A 12,211-nucleotide genomic window follows, 5' to 3' on the forward strand; every position below is an offset into this window, starting at 1 on the left:
ACTAACCTTCTTGCCCCCTTCTCTCTCACCAAAAGGCAAATGCATCCCCATACACAGCCCTCTGCAAGAGAAATACAGAAAAACACTCTTACCTAGGAGAGGGGGTCCCAAAAGAACAGGGCAGCATTCCACAATAGTCACCAAACCAACAGCACTGGAGAACCGTTGAGCTCCAACTAGATCCATCAGTGTTTCAAACAAGACAGAGCTGAGCCAGCCAAAGGCAAATCCGAAAAACCCAGCATAGATGCAAAAGCCAGCATAGGTGGTGGATATAGGGGCCAGAAGGTGGCACACTCCATTATAAACTACAGACACAGCAAAGAAGTACTGGATCCTGGGCCTCACCCACTTGGTGTTAGCTACCAAGCCCATGGATGGCCTGGCAACCATATCTACAAAGGCTAGAATGGAGAGCAAAAAGGCAGAAGATTCTTTAGAGAAATGCATACTCTTCCCATAATTACTGAGAAAGACTAATGGAGTAAAGAGTCCAAAAAACATGACCACGTTGCCAAACAGGTAGAGCAAGAAGCCACGATGCGTGAAGAGAGACAAATCCAAAAACTTGTTAACAGTCGCCAAAACTGTGCTTTTCTGCTTTTTAGACTTCCCAGCAATAAGGTCTGCGCTGACATCTCCTGCTCCATCTTCTTTTGCCCCTGCTTTGCCAGCCTCCTGCAACACTTCCTTAACTTCTTTCTTTGGCGGCTCCGGCTTGGGACCTATCGGTCTCATTAGAGACCCAGCAACACAACAGTTCAGCAAAAGGCCCCCGAGGATTAAGAAGCTTCCTCTCCATCCAAAAATGCTATAGAAATACTGGTTCAGGGGAGCCAGCGTAGACAAGAACACAGGACTGCCTGCCATAGCCAGTCCATTAGCCAACGGGCGCTTCTTGTAGAAGTACTTGCCAATCATGGTCAGGGCTGGGTTTAAATTAAATGCAAGTCCAAGGCCTGGGAACAGAACAAAAGTGGAATTAAGGGTATGAGAATGGCAGCTCTGCAAATCCACTGCTTTAGAGAACATATTTACTGTACTGAAGTAGGCTGAGTGAGAGAAACTGGGTCTATGTACTCTTATTTGCCGTTTTGAGCTACTAGAAAGGTGGGGTGTGATTTTCTGGCTCAGCTTCTACACTGTTGATGCATGTATGAAAAAGAGATTCAAAGGATTTAAGGTATAGGCCATTGAGGTTATTTAAAAAACAACAACAACCAAGCACACACTGGCAGTCAAGACACTAAACAGTGTAGGGATAGACTGTGAGTGAGGGGTTCTTACCTGACAAGTGCCCCATTTGTTTCCCAGGAGGGGCACCTGCAAGGTAAGAAGCAGTGCTGTGCTTTACAGTCACAATCCAAGGTTGGAAGAGGTGGTTGTTATATGCTGCCATCTTCCATGCGGAGCTTCAAAATGAGATGTCAACAAAGAAGTCTCTGTGGTGACACCTGAGGGGTAACTTCTGGGTTGAGGGCAATGCACCCTACTTCCCTTTTGGCCCAGTGCCTCTCTTCAAAACACAGTGGATTCTGGGCACCCTCTTGCTTCCTGCTGAGAGAGGTGCATACAAAGAAGAAGCCATGCAACTCTCTCCTGGACCGCTCTGTATCTTTCAGCAAGCTTATTTAATTTTGAACTATTTATATCACACCTTTCAGGGCACTTAGGGCAGGCAACAATTAAAAACGATAAATTTAAACAGTCTTAAATATTACATTATAAAAAGTGCAGAACATTAAAAATGAAAGTATTAGAACCACATAAAACCCAAAGGAGGATTGAAAAACACAACAGCTAAAAAGCCTGAGCAAATAGAAAGGTCTTCACTTGAAACAAAAGGGAAAACAAAAACTGACATAGGTTTAGCCTTTCTAAAAGCCTGTGCAATTACTTGTTATAATCCTTTCAGTTCTGTTTCATAGGCTACACTAGTTTCTTTGCATCCTTCTCAGATCCGTTCCATGGAGTAATGTTTTGCAGCTGTGCTACTCACCTCCTACAACCCCAACACAAAAGTAAAGCTCTTCCACTGTGTTACAGAAAGAGGCAGCAATCAAGCCACACCCTGAAAGGCAGCCGCCTGCCATCATGACTGGCCGGCTGCCATACTTGTTCACCAGGATACTGCTGATGGGACCTAGGAGAAAATCGAAAGGACAATAGTTATCTAGATGTGAAAAAGTTTTTTACATTTCTGTTCATTTTCTACACTGCAAAGCATGGACTTTTGAAGGCTATGGATATTATACATGAATCACCATGTTAAAGATTAGCTAGGCTGATCCATATTTGGATCGAAGAACTGCAACTGGAGCTCTGCTTGTGGAAAAGCGCATTCCCACTCCAACAGCATGAGAAGCTGTTCCTACAACTTGGGTGACTTTTGTAAATGGCTCTCTCTCTCTCTCTCTCTCTCTCTCTCTCTCTCTCTCTGTGTGTGTGTGTGTGTGTGGAAATCCCCCTTCCATTCTATGTACCTTTCAAGGAAGAAAAAGGTAATCATCATCGCCATGGCCTTACATTAAGGTGAATTAGGCAATTGCCTAGGGCGCCAAAATGGAGGGGACGCTGGCCAGGCTTGGGCGGGGGGGGGGGGGGGCAGGCTAGCAGCAGCTTCTCCACTGTAGCGGAGAGGTGCTGCTTGCCCCCTACACCACCCCCGGCTCCCGCTAAAGCAGGCTTTGGCGGAGGGCGGGGCGGGCGAGCAGCAGCTTCTCCGCTACAGCGGAGAAACTGCTGCTTGCCTCTCCACCACCTCCTGCTAAAGCAGGCTTTGGCGGGGGGCGGGCGGTGCCAGAAGGTGGTATCGCCTAGGGCGCAAGAAACCCTAGCACCAGTCCTGATCATCGCACCTCATGACCAAGGGGGCAGTGAAGGAGGTGGTTAGGTGATCCAAGGGCATCAGTAGACCACTGCACCCACAGGAGTCATGCTGATGACCCATGGGTTAGGGTTGTGTATTAAGGGCATGTCCACACAGCTGAACACTCTACTTTAGAACTGGCCACGTTAGCATTTCATAAACAACTTACAAAATGAAGAATGGGTAGCAGAATGGGCATACATAAGAACAATTTGCTACAGGCTAATACAGGTAACAGCAGGATTTTTCCTATGACAACCACACACTGCAGTGGTTGTGAGGGTAGGCAGTCTGCAGTAAACTCAGGTTTTTTTAACCAAATATGTAAATGTATGATTTAGCTCCAAGGCAACTCCTTGAGTGGTAATAAGTAGTTTGACTATTGGAATAACAGATAAATTGAACAGTTTCAACCAGATATAAAACAGTGATAACAAAAGAAAGGGTATTTTAGTATCAAATTCCAAGCTAGTCAGTAGCTGCAATCACAGCTGAAATCCTCTCTAGTCAATGTATTTTATGTATATACTATATTCTTTTAATTACTAATCAAAAGGTATGAGTCTGATAAAGCAACGTGGCAGTATTTAAAATATTTTATTATAGAAGTAACCTAAATCCAAAGCAAACAGTGATTAAGGACTGATAATAAAGCCCATTTAAATAAACCCAAATGTGCATGCCCTGAATATTAACTGATCTGGTTTCTCCATTAACAGATAACAAGGTACAGTCGTACCTCAGGTTACGTACACTCCGGGTTGTGTACTTTTCGGGTTACAAACTCCGCTAACCTGGAAGCGCAACCCGACGCGCAGAGCGTTTTTCAGTTTTTCGGGGGTTTTCAGTCTGCGCATGCGCAGAACGAATTGTTCCGGTTGTGTCCTTTTCGGGTTACGTGCTGTAACCCGGAACGGATTAAGTACATAACCCGGGGAACCACTTTACTCAGCCCCATGGTGACCCTGGATAACTAAACAGAATTTTGCTGGCCTTGCTAACAGCATCCTAGTTTTAAAAAAACAAACAAAAAAACCCCACCAACAACCCGAAGGCATTCAGAAATTCCAACAAGTTCCAGCTGGGTCACATCTTGTCCCACTTGTCCAACTGTTTAGAGAAGTACAGCAGTCTCCTTTCTGTGTGTCAGTTATTATTTTCCTAATAAATCTTTTTTTAAAAAATCACGGTAAAGTGATTAGTGCGTTTTACAGCTGTGTAGCCAAATGAGCGATTCATAAGAAATCTCAAGAATTAAATATGGGGCTCCCAAATTCCAGGCCTGAATACATATGAAGTTGCCCTGTCCAGCCAACCAAAATCCAAGGTCTCAGGCATAGGTCTATGCAGTGCTTCCCCCCCCCCCCAAGGGTGAAAGAAGCTTGTAGAGCTATAGTCTGATGTTCCTGGGGAGGGTCCCAGTGGGTTAGGATGAGCCCCATCTGCATGGAATGCAGGAAGAGAGGACGAGAGGAAGTCAACCCATAACGTTAAGAAAGGAAGATAGGTATATTTAACATTTATTGTTGTTAGTGTTTGTTCATTTTTGTGTTATTGTTTTTTGTGTCTGTATTTGTATAGTTTTGTTATAGTATGTTATAATATGTTAAAACCAATAATATTTTGGAAAAAATAAAGGATGAGCCCCATGTGGTCCCCAGGAAGTCTCAAGTCAGCTGGGATGGAGGTTGTAGGTAGTGTTGGATTCTGGGGAGGAACCAAGTAGATTGCCAAAAAAGAGCCTGTTTGCTTGCCCAATCCAAAGATTACTCTCACCTTCAGTGCTAAAGTTGTACCTGCTCTACTCTTCACAAGCTTGTTGGATCTGTTTGCTTAACCATGCATACAATCTACTGTGCCCTTTAACCAAAATCATACTGATTTTGGTAGAAAGACAATATGGGACTCTTCATATGCACAGCATATGTTCTGCCACTGCACCATGGCACTTTGCCCATCATTTTCTTTTTATATGGCAAATGCTACCTAAATAAATCACTGAAATTTTCTCCCTTGAAATTTTTCCTGTAGCAGGGGTGGGTAGATTTTGTTTCCCACAAGAAGTACATTCTATCAAGGACAATATATTGGGGGCCACATGCCAAGAATAACCAAGAATGGGTGGAGCTAGAAACAAAAGCATTATGGATTAACTAATCTGAAAGGAGACTTCTTCAATTTTCACTGTAGCTACCCTTGGATGAGAATGACCAATCCTATGGAGGTCTACTCAGAACTTAAGACCTGCTGGGTTTGACAGTATCACTCAATTAATTAGGTAAGAGGTACTAACCAAAATAACTATGTACTATTCTGGGAAACAAATAAAATTAATTCCTTCCAGACTTAAATGTGCCACACACACACACAGAGCAAATAAGTACAAAAGGTAATTTAAAACAAACCCATTTATTTTCATCAAATAAAATAGCATCCTTTCAACTTCTACTGAAACTACATAAAAGTAGCAGTTACAGGTAGGTAGCCGTGTTGGTCTGCCATAGTCAAAACAAAACAAAACAAAAATCCTTCCGGTAGCACCTTAGAGACCAACTAAGTTTTTTCTTGGTATGAGCTTTTGTGTGCATGCACACTTCTTCAGATACAGTGTATCTGAAGAAGTGTATCTGAAGAAGTGTGTATGCACACGAAAGCTCATACCAAGAACAAACTTAGTTGGTCTCTAAGGTGCTACTGGAAGGAATTTTTTATTTTATTTTGTTTTTACATAAAAGTGGGTCACTGTTAAAAGCCAGGAAAACTGAGAGGGCATACAGGAAGGAAGGAATTCTGATCAGATGGAGGAACAGGGCAGCTTTAGGATGTGTCAGAAGGAGCATAAAATTAGGTTGGAGCCACATGTGGCCCCCAGACCACAGTTCACCCACTTGTTTTATATAGGAATGACACTTTGCATGCAGCATTCTGCAGCTACTGCTTTTGTTCAGCGGTCTTTTCTTACATCATTGTAACATCCAGATGCTTCAGCAGCTGCAGAACACCTACACAAAGCACACAATAGCTTAGAGTGTCACATGGATATTAAACACTAAAAGTTCTGTGTTTGTTAAGAGGACACTACTGAATTGTACCATTTTATAAAAGGGAGAATTGGCAGAATTCAAGTCCAGTTGACAGAGTGAGCACACAGCCAAATTACATTTCACTTCATGGAGTAAAATCTCATCTATCAATGGAGCGGCTTATGTAAAGTTTTGCAGAACATGAACTTTGACATGTGGTTATATGAAACTCCTAAACAGCAGAGCTTCCACCAAGTTTTTAGTCACTACCTTGAAGAAGAGCATTGTCCTTTTCTGGGCAAATATGCAATTTTAATAAAAAAAGATTCAGTTTACTGGAAAATGGTTTAAAGGACAACAGTGCAAACAAGCATATAAACTAAGTAAGCCACACTCTTAGCAAGGTCAGCCACAAATAAGCCAACCCCCCCCCCCAAAAAAAAATAATTCACGACACTTATAGCCAAGTGAGACCAGAAAATATTGCTCTTTGGAGCCTGGATATTTTGGAAGTATACTGACAGCTAATGAAATAATTATGCCCCATCTTTAGAAACAAACATCTCATTTTCTCTTATTATCCCAAACAAAGGAAAAGCCAGTCTTCACCCGCCCACAACTTACATGCATTTAACTTGTGCGCATTCAGCTTTATGCACTTGGTAATAAATAATAATAATAATAATAATAATAATAATAATAATAATAAATAGCAGGAGGAAAGGGGACAGGCATCCAAGGGGGCAAAAGACTTAGGGAATCAGAGGCAAAACAAGAGGGATGGCAAAACTGACCCCTGCTGGGGGCGCAGATATCACCTCAGAAACCTGTGTGTGGTACTTCTCTGTGCCTTAGTTCCCTCATGTTTACACAGCCCACCTTCCCTCCCTTTACAGGGAAGTATTTGTTTAGCGCCTCTTGAGGGAAGGAGCTGCAAGGAATTCCCATTTCCTGCCCTCCTCCATTTGCTGTTTGGGCTCCACAGTTTGGCCCACCCACCCTCCTGCAGCCCTGTTTGCCCTCCCTCTAGCCAACTTATGTTCTGGCCGGGGAGCTCCAGGTTGAGCCCAGAAGACCTTGGGTGCCTCTTCCCTCTGTTTGGAAGCCCATGAAGAGAAAAGAGAAAGGGCTGGAGGAGAAATAGGGTGTTTAGAAAACGGATTATCTAAACCTTTAAAGCAACTCATCACAGACGTCTCTTTAAGTCAGTTTACGTGCTTGTAACACTGAAGCAGGGAAGTCTGCTGGTTGCCTCACCAACTGAATAAGGACAAAGCAGAGACTGTTCCCTTCCAAGGAAAAGTCTCATGCATCAGCGTCACTTGCTTTTTGAGGCAAAATGCAAAACAGAAGTCTGGCCCACCAACACTGTAGCAGCATTGAAGCCACAAATACTCAGCTCTGCTTCCAAAGGAGGAACTTATGCCATGTCATCCCAAAAGGGAAACATCAGGTTAGAAAGTGAAGAGAATTGGAATTCAGTACACATAGGGCTTTTTTGACTTGAGTAATATATGACGGATCTGTTCTGATCTGTTTACTTTAGTGGTAAACACTAAACCTATCCTCCTCGGCTTGAGTGCTCTGCCACTCCCTTACCTTCCTCCCATAAAGTTAAGGATGTAAGTTTAAGCCCTGATCCCCAATTAAGTTTCCACACTTCTCACAGCCATGCAGAAAAGGGGAAGGGGAGCCAATGGGGAAGACTAGGCTTGCTCAAATAGCACTCCCTTCATTTAGCACATGGGTAAGCAAACTAAGGTCTGGGGGCCGGATCCGGCCCAGTTGCAGACGGTCCGGGAATCAGCGTGTTTTTACATGAGTAGAATGTGTGCTTTTATTTAAAATGCATCTCTGGGTTATTTGTGGGGCATAGGAATTCGTTCATATATTTTTTTCAAAATATAGTCCGCCCCCCACCCAAGGTCTGAGGGACAGTAGACCGGCCCACTGCTGAAAAAGTTTGCTGACCCCTGATTTAGCATCTCATCCAAATGTAGCCAATAGGTTGGTTTTTATCAGTGGTTTTAGGGTTTTTTAAGTGATGTTTGCTTTAGTATCAGAAGCAAATGGAATATATATATATATATATATATATATATATATATAGAGAGAGAGAGAGAGAGAGAGAGAGAGAGAGAGAGAGATTTCTATCTGCCCTGGGAAAGTCTCTTGACTCAGCATAGCCTGTGCCCCTTTTTCCATGGCATGCATCAGTTTTGCTACAATTGCCATGGCTGAGATGCCTATTAGGCAGAAGCTTCTCCAACTACAGGACAATATCCAGGGTCTGGCAACATACTGCATCAAGGCAGCCAAAACTCAGTCTTGTAAGTTAGTAAAGGGTACAGTTTACATAACATTCTGTTTGCACTGTCTGGATTTTTGTTGGATACAGAGAAATGAGTTGGCATGGATGAGTGAGAGGAATACTGAGAATATGAGCGTTGAGAAAGAACATGAGAGTTGGGGGGGGGCAAGATACAGAGTACTATTCACTAACCAGGACTACTCCCCTGCACAAGGGGGGTGGGGTAGAAAACTTGCTTTAAAAAAGAAAACTGGACACTGCACTCCATAATAGCCTCAAGCCTTTCAGATCCTGGGTTTCAGATGCCTATGACAAAAGAATGGGATCTTTGTCCTGTAGCTTGAAAGCAGACTGGAAATAATTCAGTTCAAATAAAACTTAAATCAGATGTATCTTGTTAGCTTCTCTATTTCTATACATAGACCATTCTAAAGAAAGACCTCCAACCACAGCCACTGAAATGCTGATGAACAAAAAAAAAATTCTGGTTCAAATGCCATTTTCCCAATCAAATATGATTTGTTGAACCACCGGGGGGGCGGGAACCAGTCAGCTAATTTCAGCACTCCCTCCTCCTGCCTCCTCCCTTCATGGGCCCAGCATCATAGAATACACCTTGAGGGTTTTACACCAGTGGGTTTTTGTTTTGTTTTTGCAATCTTCATAGCAGGAAACTTGTGGTTTTAAGTGCACCTTACACATCAGGAAGTGGGGAAAATGCTTGACCTCACTGGTCACTCCCAATCAACAAATCCTACTTTGTTAGAACTAGGCATGTGAAGTTCAAACCAGGCCACCATTGCCTTAATGTTAGTATATAATTCATGTGCTTTCATGCAAGGTTTATACACCTTGCATGGTAGCACATAAATTATACACTAACATTAAGGCAATGGTGGTCTGGTTCAGATTTCTCTTGCATAAAAGTGTATCACATTCTTCATTTCTCAGATATATTTGTCAAGATCCTGCTTTATCAGGTCAAAACCTCTGAAAATAGTTAACCATGTATCACACATGTTGCACAGTGCAGATGCCAGTAAGAAACATCCATGGCTTCTAAGGAGAGATGAGCAAGCATGAACATTTATACTGAACTATTTGGAAAGTGTACTTTTTATCTTTTCCCCTGTACGTGGGCTCCCTCGGCCAGTAACGCAAGATGAGAGCCGCAACCCCAGAGTCAGACACGACTGGACCTAATGGTCAGGGGTCCCTTTACCTTCACCTAACTTAGAGCAGCCTCCTTACAAATGATGTCAGAGAGGCACACCAGAAAGACTGCCAGGTCAAAATTAAGCAAAGAAATAGTACCCCGGAAATATTTTATTTTCAACTTTGTAAAGGAGGGTGAAAAGTTAGCTTTGGAGTTGGGTTTTCTCCACCCCACCCTCAATCCCATTTTGGGTATCAGGAATTCATTCTACCACATGAGACACTAAGGGTCACATCCACACCTTTTATTTAAAGTGCTCGTATATCATTTTAACAGTCACTGCTTCCCCTCCCCCCCAAAAAAATTAATAATCCTGGGAACTGTAGTTTAAGGGACCTGAGAACTATAGTTCTGTTTGAGGGATATCCTAGCAATGCTAGACATCCTTAACCTACAGTTAATTACCGGTAGTTCCCAGGATTCTTTGAGGAAGCCATAACGGTTAAAAGTGGTATAAGACTGCTTTAAATGTACAGTGTGGGTGTAAACTAAATTAAGGTACCCACAACAAATTTATTAATGAATCTTTTGTATCTAATTAAAACAGATTAAATTAGGAGTCGCAATTCTAATTAAGCCTCCACATATGACACAGTAAAGGCATGCAGCTTTATTTTGCTTGCAAACTTACCTCCTGCATACATAACCGCCAGCATAATGGAGGAGATCCAGGACACTTTGCTGCTAGATGCTTCGAAGATTATTTCTATCTCTTTAAAGAATACCGTGATGGATTTTGGGAATGCATAGGAAAAGCCTATGGAGATAAAGGCACCAACAACTACTGCCCAGCCCCACCCTCCTTCCGGTGGCGTGTATCCCACGGGGCCTCCAATTGCTGGTGGCATCTTGATTGAAGTGGTAGCAAATTCAACTAGAAATCAAAGATCTGTGAAGAAAACAGAGTAAGATCCTTAGGGTTGCGGAAGCATTCCATATTTCCCCCCCTCTAAGTCTCTTGAAATGAGCCACATTCTACAAGCTGAAACTTCCCTCTACTCCTATACAGAAGCTTCTGAGAGGAACACTCCATCTACATGAAATCCAACATTTGAATTTAGACTCACAGGGCTGTTTTTAAACAGCTGAAGAGTATAAAAACCCACAGAAATTAACACTAGCTTTAGCTTGCATTCGGATGCAATGCTTACACATGGTTTAGTGCTGTAAGAAAAAGCCTTGCCTCCCACTGGACTCCCCTTGCCTCCTCCAGTGCAGTCCTAAAGAGTTGTTTGGAATGTCTTTATGGGAGGCTACGGCCTCCAAACCCGGGAAAACTGTGGTTATTTATGATTAATGAAAACAAAGAAAATCAGTTTCTTAACTGTGGTTTGAAGCTGGCTTCTTTTACACTGACCATTGTGATTAACCATAGCTTGTATGGGTTTGATGCTATGGCAAGCTGTGGTTAATTTAAGACAAAAAACAAAGCTGTCCAAACTCCTCTTTGTGGCCACACTGGAGGGAAAGTGTGAGATCCCAGGGGGAAACAAGTTCATTCTCATTATGTAAAACAATGTTACAGCATTAAGTTCAAATCAGCATTTATTCTTTCTGGCAATTAAGGTTTCTGAATTCCAGAACCAAATCGTATCAAAAGCTTCTTGTTTATGGGCATTTGCAATGCCAAGGCTGGATTTGAAGAGCTCAGGATTATGCCACCCTGAAACCCATGTCCATTTAAAGGCCACAGACCACTACTGGCATTTGTTTCTTCTGAAGTTATTTACCTATTATAGGAAAAACTAGTTTATAAAATTTGCAAGCTTAAGAATATAAGGTTCACTTTTTAGGATACATGGTCTAAGCGACCAGAAATAAAACAGAATAGATTAATTGTTAGTAATCTGGGATTTTCAAGTAAAATGAGTTAGTAGTAACTAGAAATCTCTGGTGAGTCTCTTTGTTCAGCATTTTCAGAAATACTCTACGATAAATTACGCTGTGAACCACCTTGAGAACTTTGCATGAAGGGCAGATACAAATTTAAACTAAAAAATATGAAAAATATAAATACAGTGGTACCTCGGGTTACATACGCTTCAGGTTACAGACTCCGCTAACCCAGAAATAATGCTTTAGGTTAAGAACTTTGCTTCAGGGTAAGAACAGAAATCGTGCTCTGGCGGCGCAGCAGCAGTGGGAGGCCCCATTAGCTAAAGTGGTGCTTCAGGTTAAGAACAGTTTCAGGTTAAGAACGGGCCTCCGGAACGAATTAAGTACGTAACCAGAGGTACCACTATACCGTTCATGCTAGATAGCTAGGTCCTGAAGTCAGAGATAGTTACACAAAACTTCGGCAATAATACAGATGAAGTACAAATTACAAGCAAGGACAAGGACCTAGAAGTTGAATAATGGTTGCAAAAGTTTCTCACACAAGACATATCAATTGCGAGTCGATGACCCACCCCTGCGTGGAGTAAATAAAACACACAGACACATGCTTTTTGGTTTATGGGAAGAATAAGGTCACAACTTTATTGGTTATGGCGTGTGAGTGGTATTGGCTTAGGCATTGGACAAGAGCGCAACACTTTTGGGTCACAGCCGCAACCAATCCCTAATGCTTTTTGTGATGTCTGCCAACCACACGTCATTTCCTTGATCGGAAAGGTGAACACCATAGTTGCTGGTGAAAGGGTTAGGAAATCATTGCATTTCAAGTCAACAGCATTAGTTCCAATGAGCATGAGGTTTATTTAGGCTACATCTTCTTAAAAGGGTCAACAATCAGCACATACTATCAGTCAGAATTATGGGAACCAAATCCCAAAGAACAGTTGAGTTCA

At 42.4% G+C, this 12,211-nt stretch overlaps 1 protein-coding gene across 2 annotated transcripts in view; it reads right to left on the reverse strand.

Annotated features, from left to right (window-relative positions):
• SLC16A1 (solute carrier family 16 member 1) overlaps positions 1–12,211 on the reverse strand; it is a 38,079-nt gene that overhangs the window by 4,600 nt on the left and 21,268 nt on the right. For both annotated transcript variants that reach the window (XM_033152969.1, XM_033152970.1), the window contains exons 2-4: positions 10,051–10,308; positions 2,000–2,143; positions 93–959 (exon numbers count right to left, since the gene is read on the reverse strand). In XM_033152969.1, the coding sequence (XP_033008860.1) occupies positions 93–959; positions 2,000–2,143; positions 10,051–10,267 (1,228 nt within the window). In that variant the 5' untranslated portion in view covers positions 10,268–10,308. The remainder of the gene's footprint in view (positions 1–92; positions 960–1,999; positions 2,144–10,050; positions 10,309–12,211) is intronic.

The sequence above is a fragment of the Lacerta agilis genome, chromosome 6 (assembly GCF_009819535.1).
Source record: "Lacerta agilis isolate rLacAgi1 chromosome 6, rLacAgi1.pri, whole genome shotgun sequence".
Lineage (NCBI taxonomy): Eukaryota > Metazoa > Chordata > Lepidosauria > Squamata > Lacertidae > Lacerta > Lacerta agilis.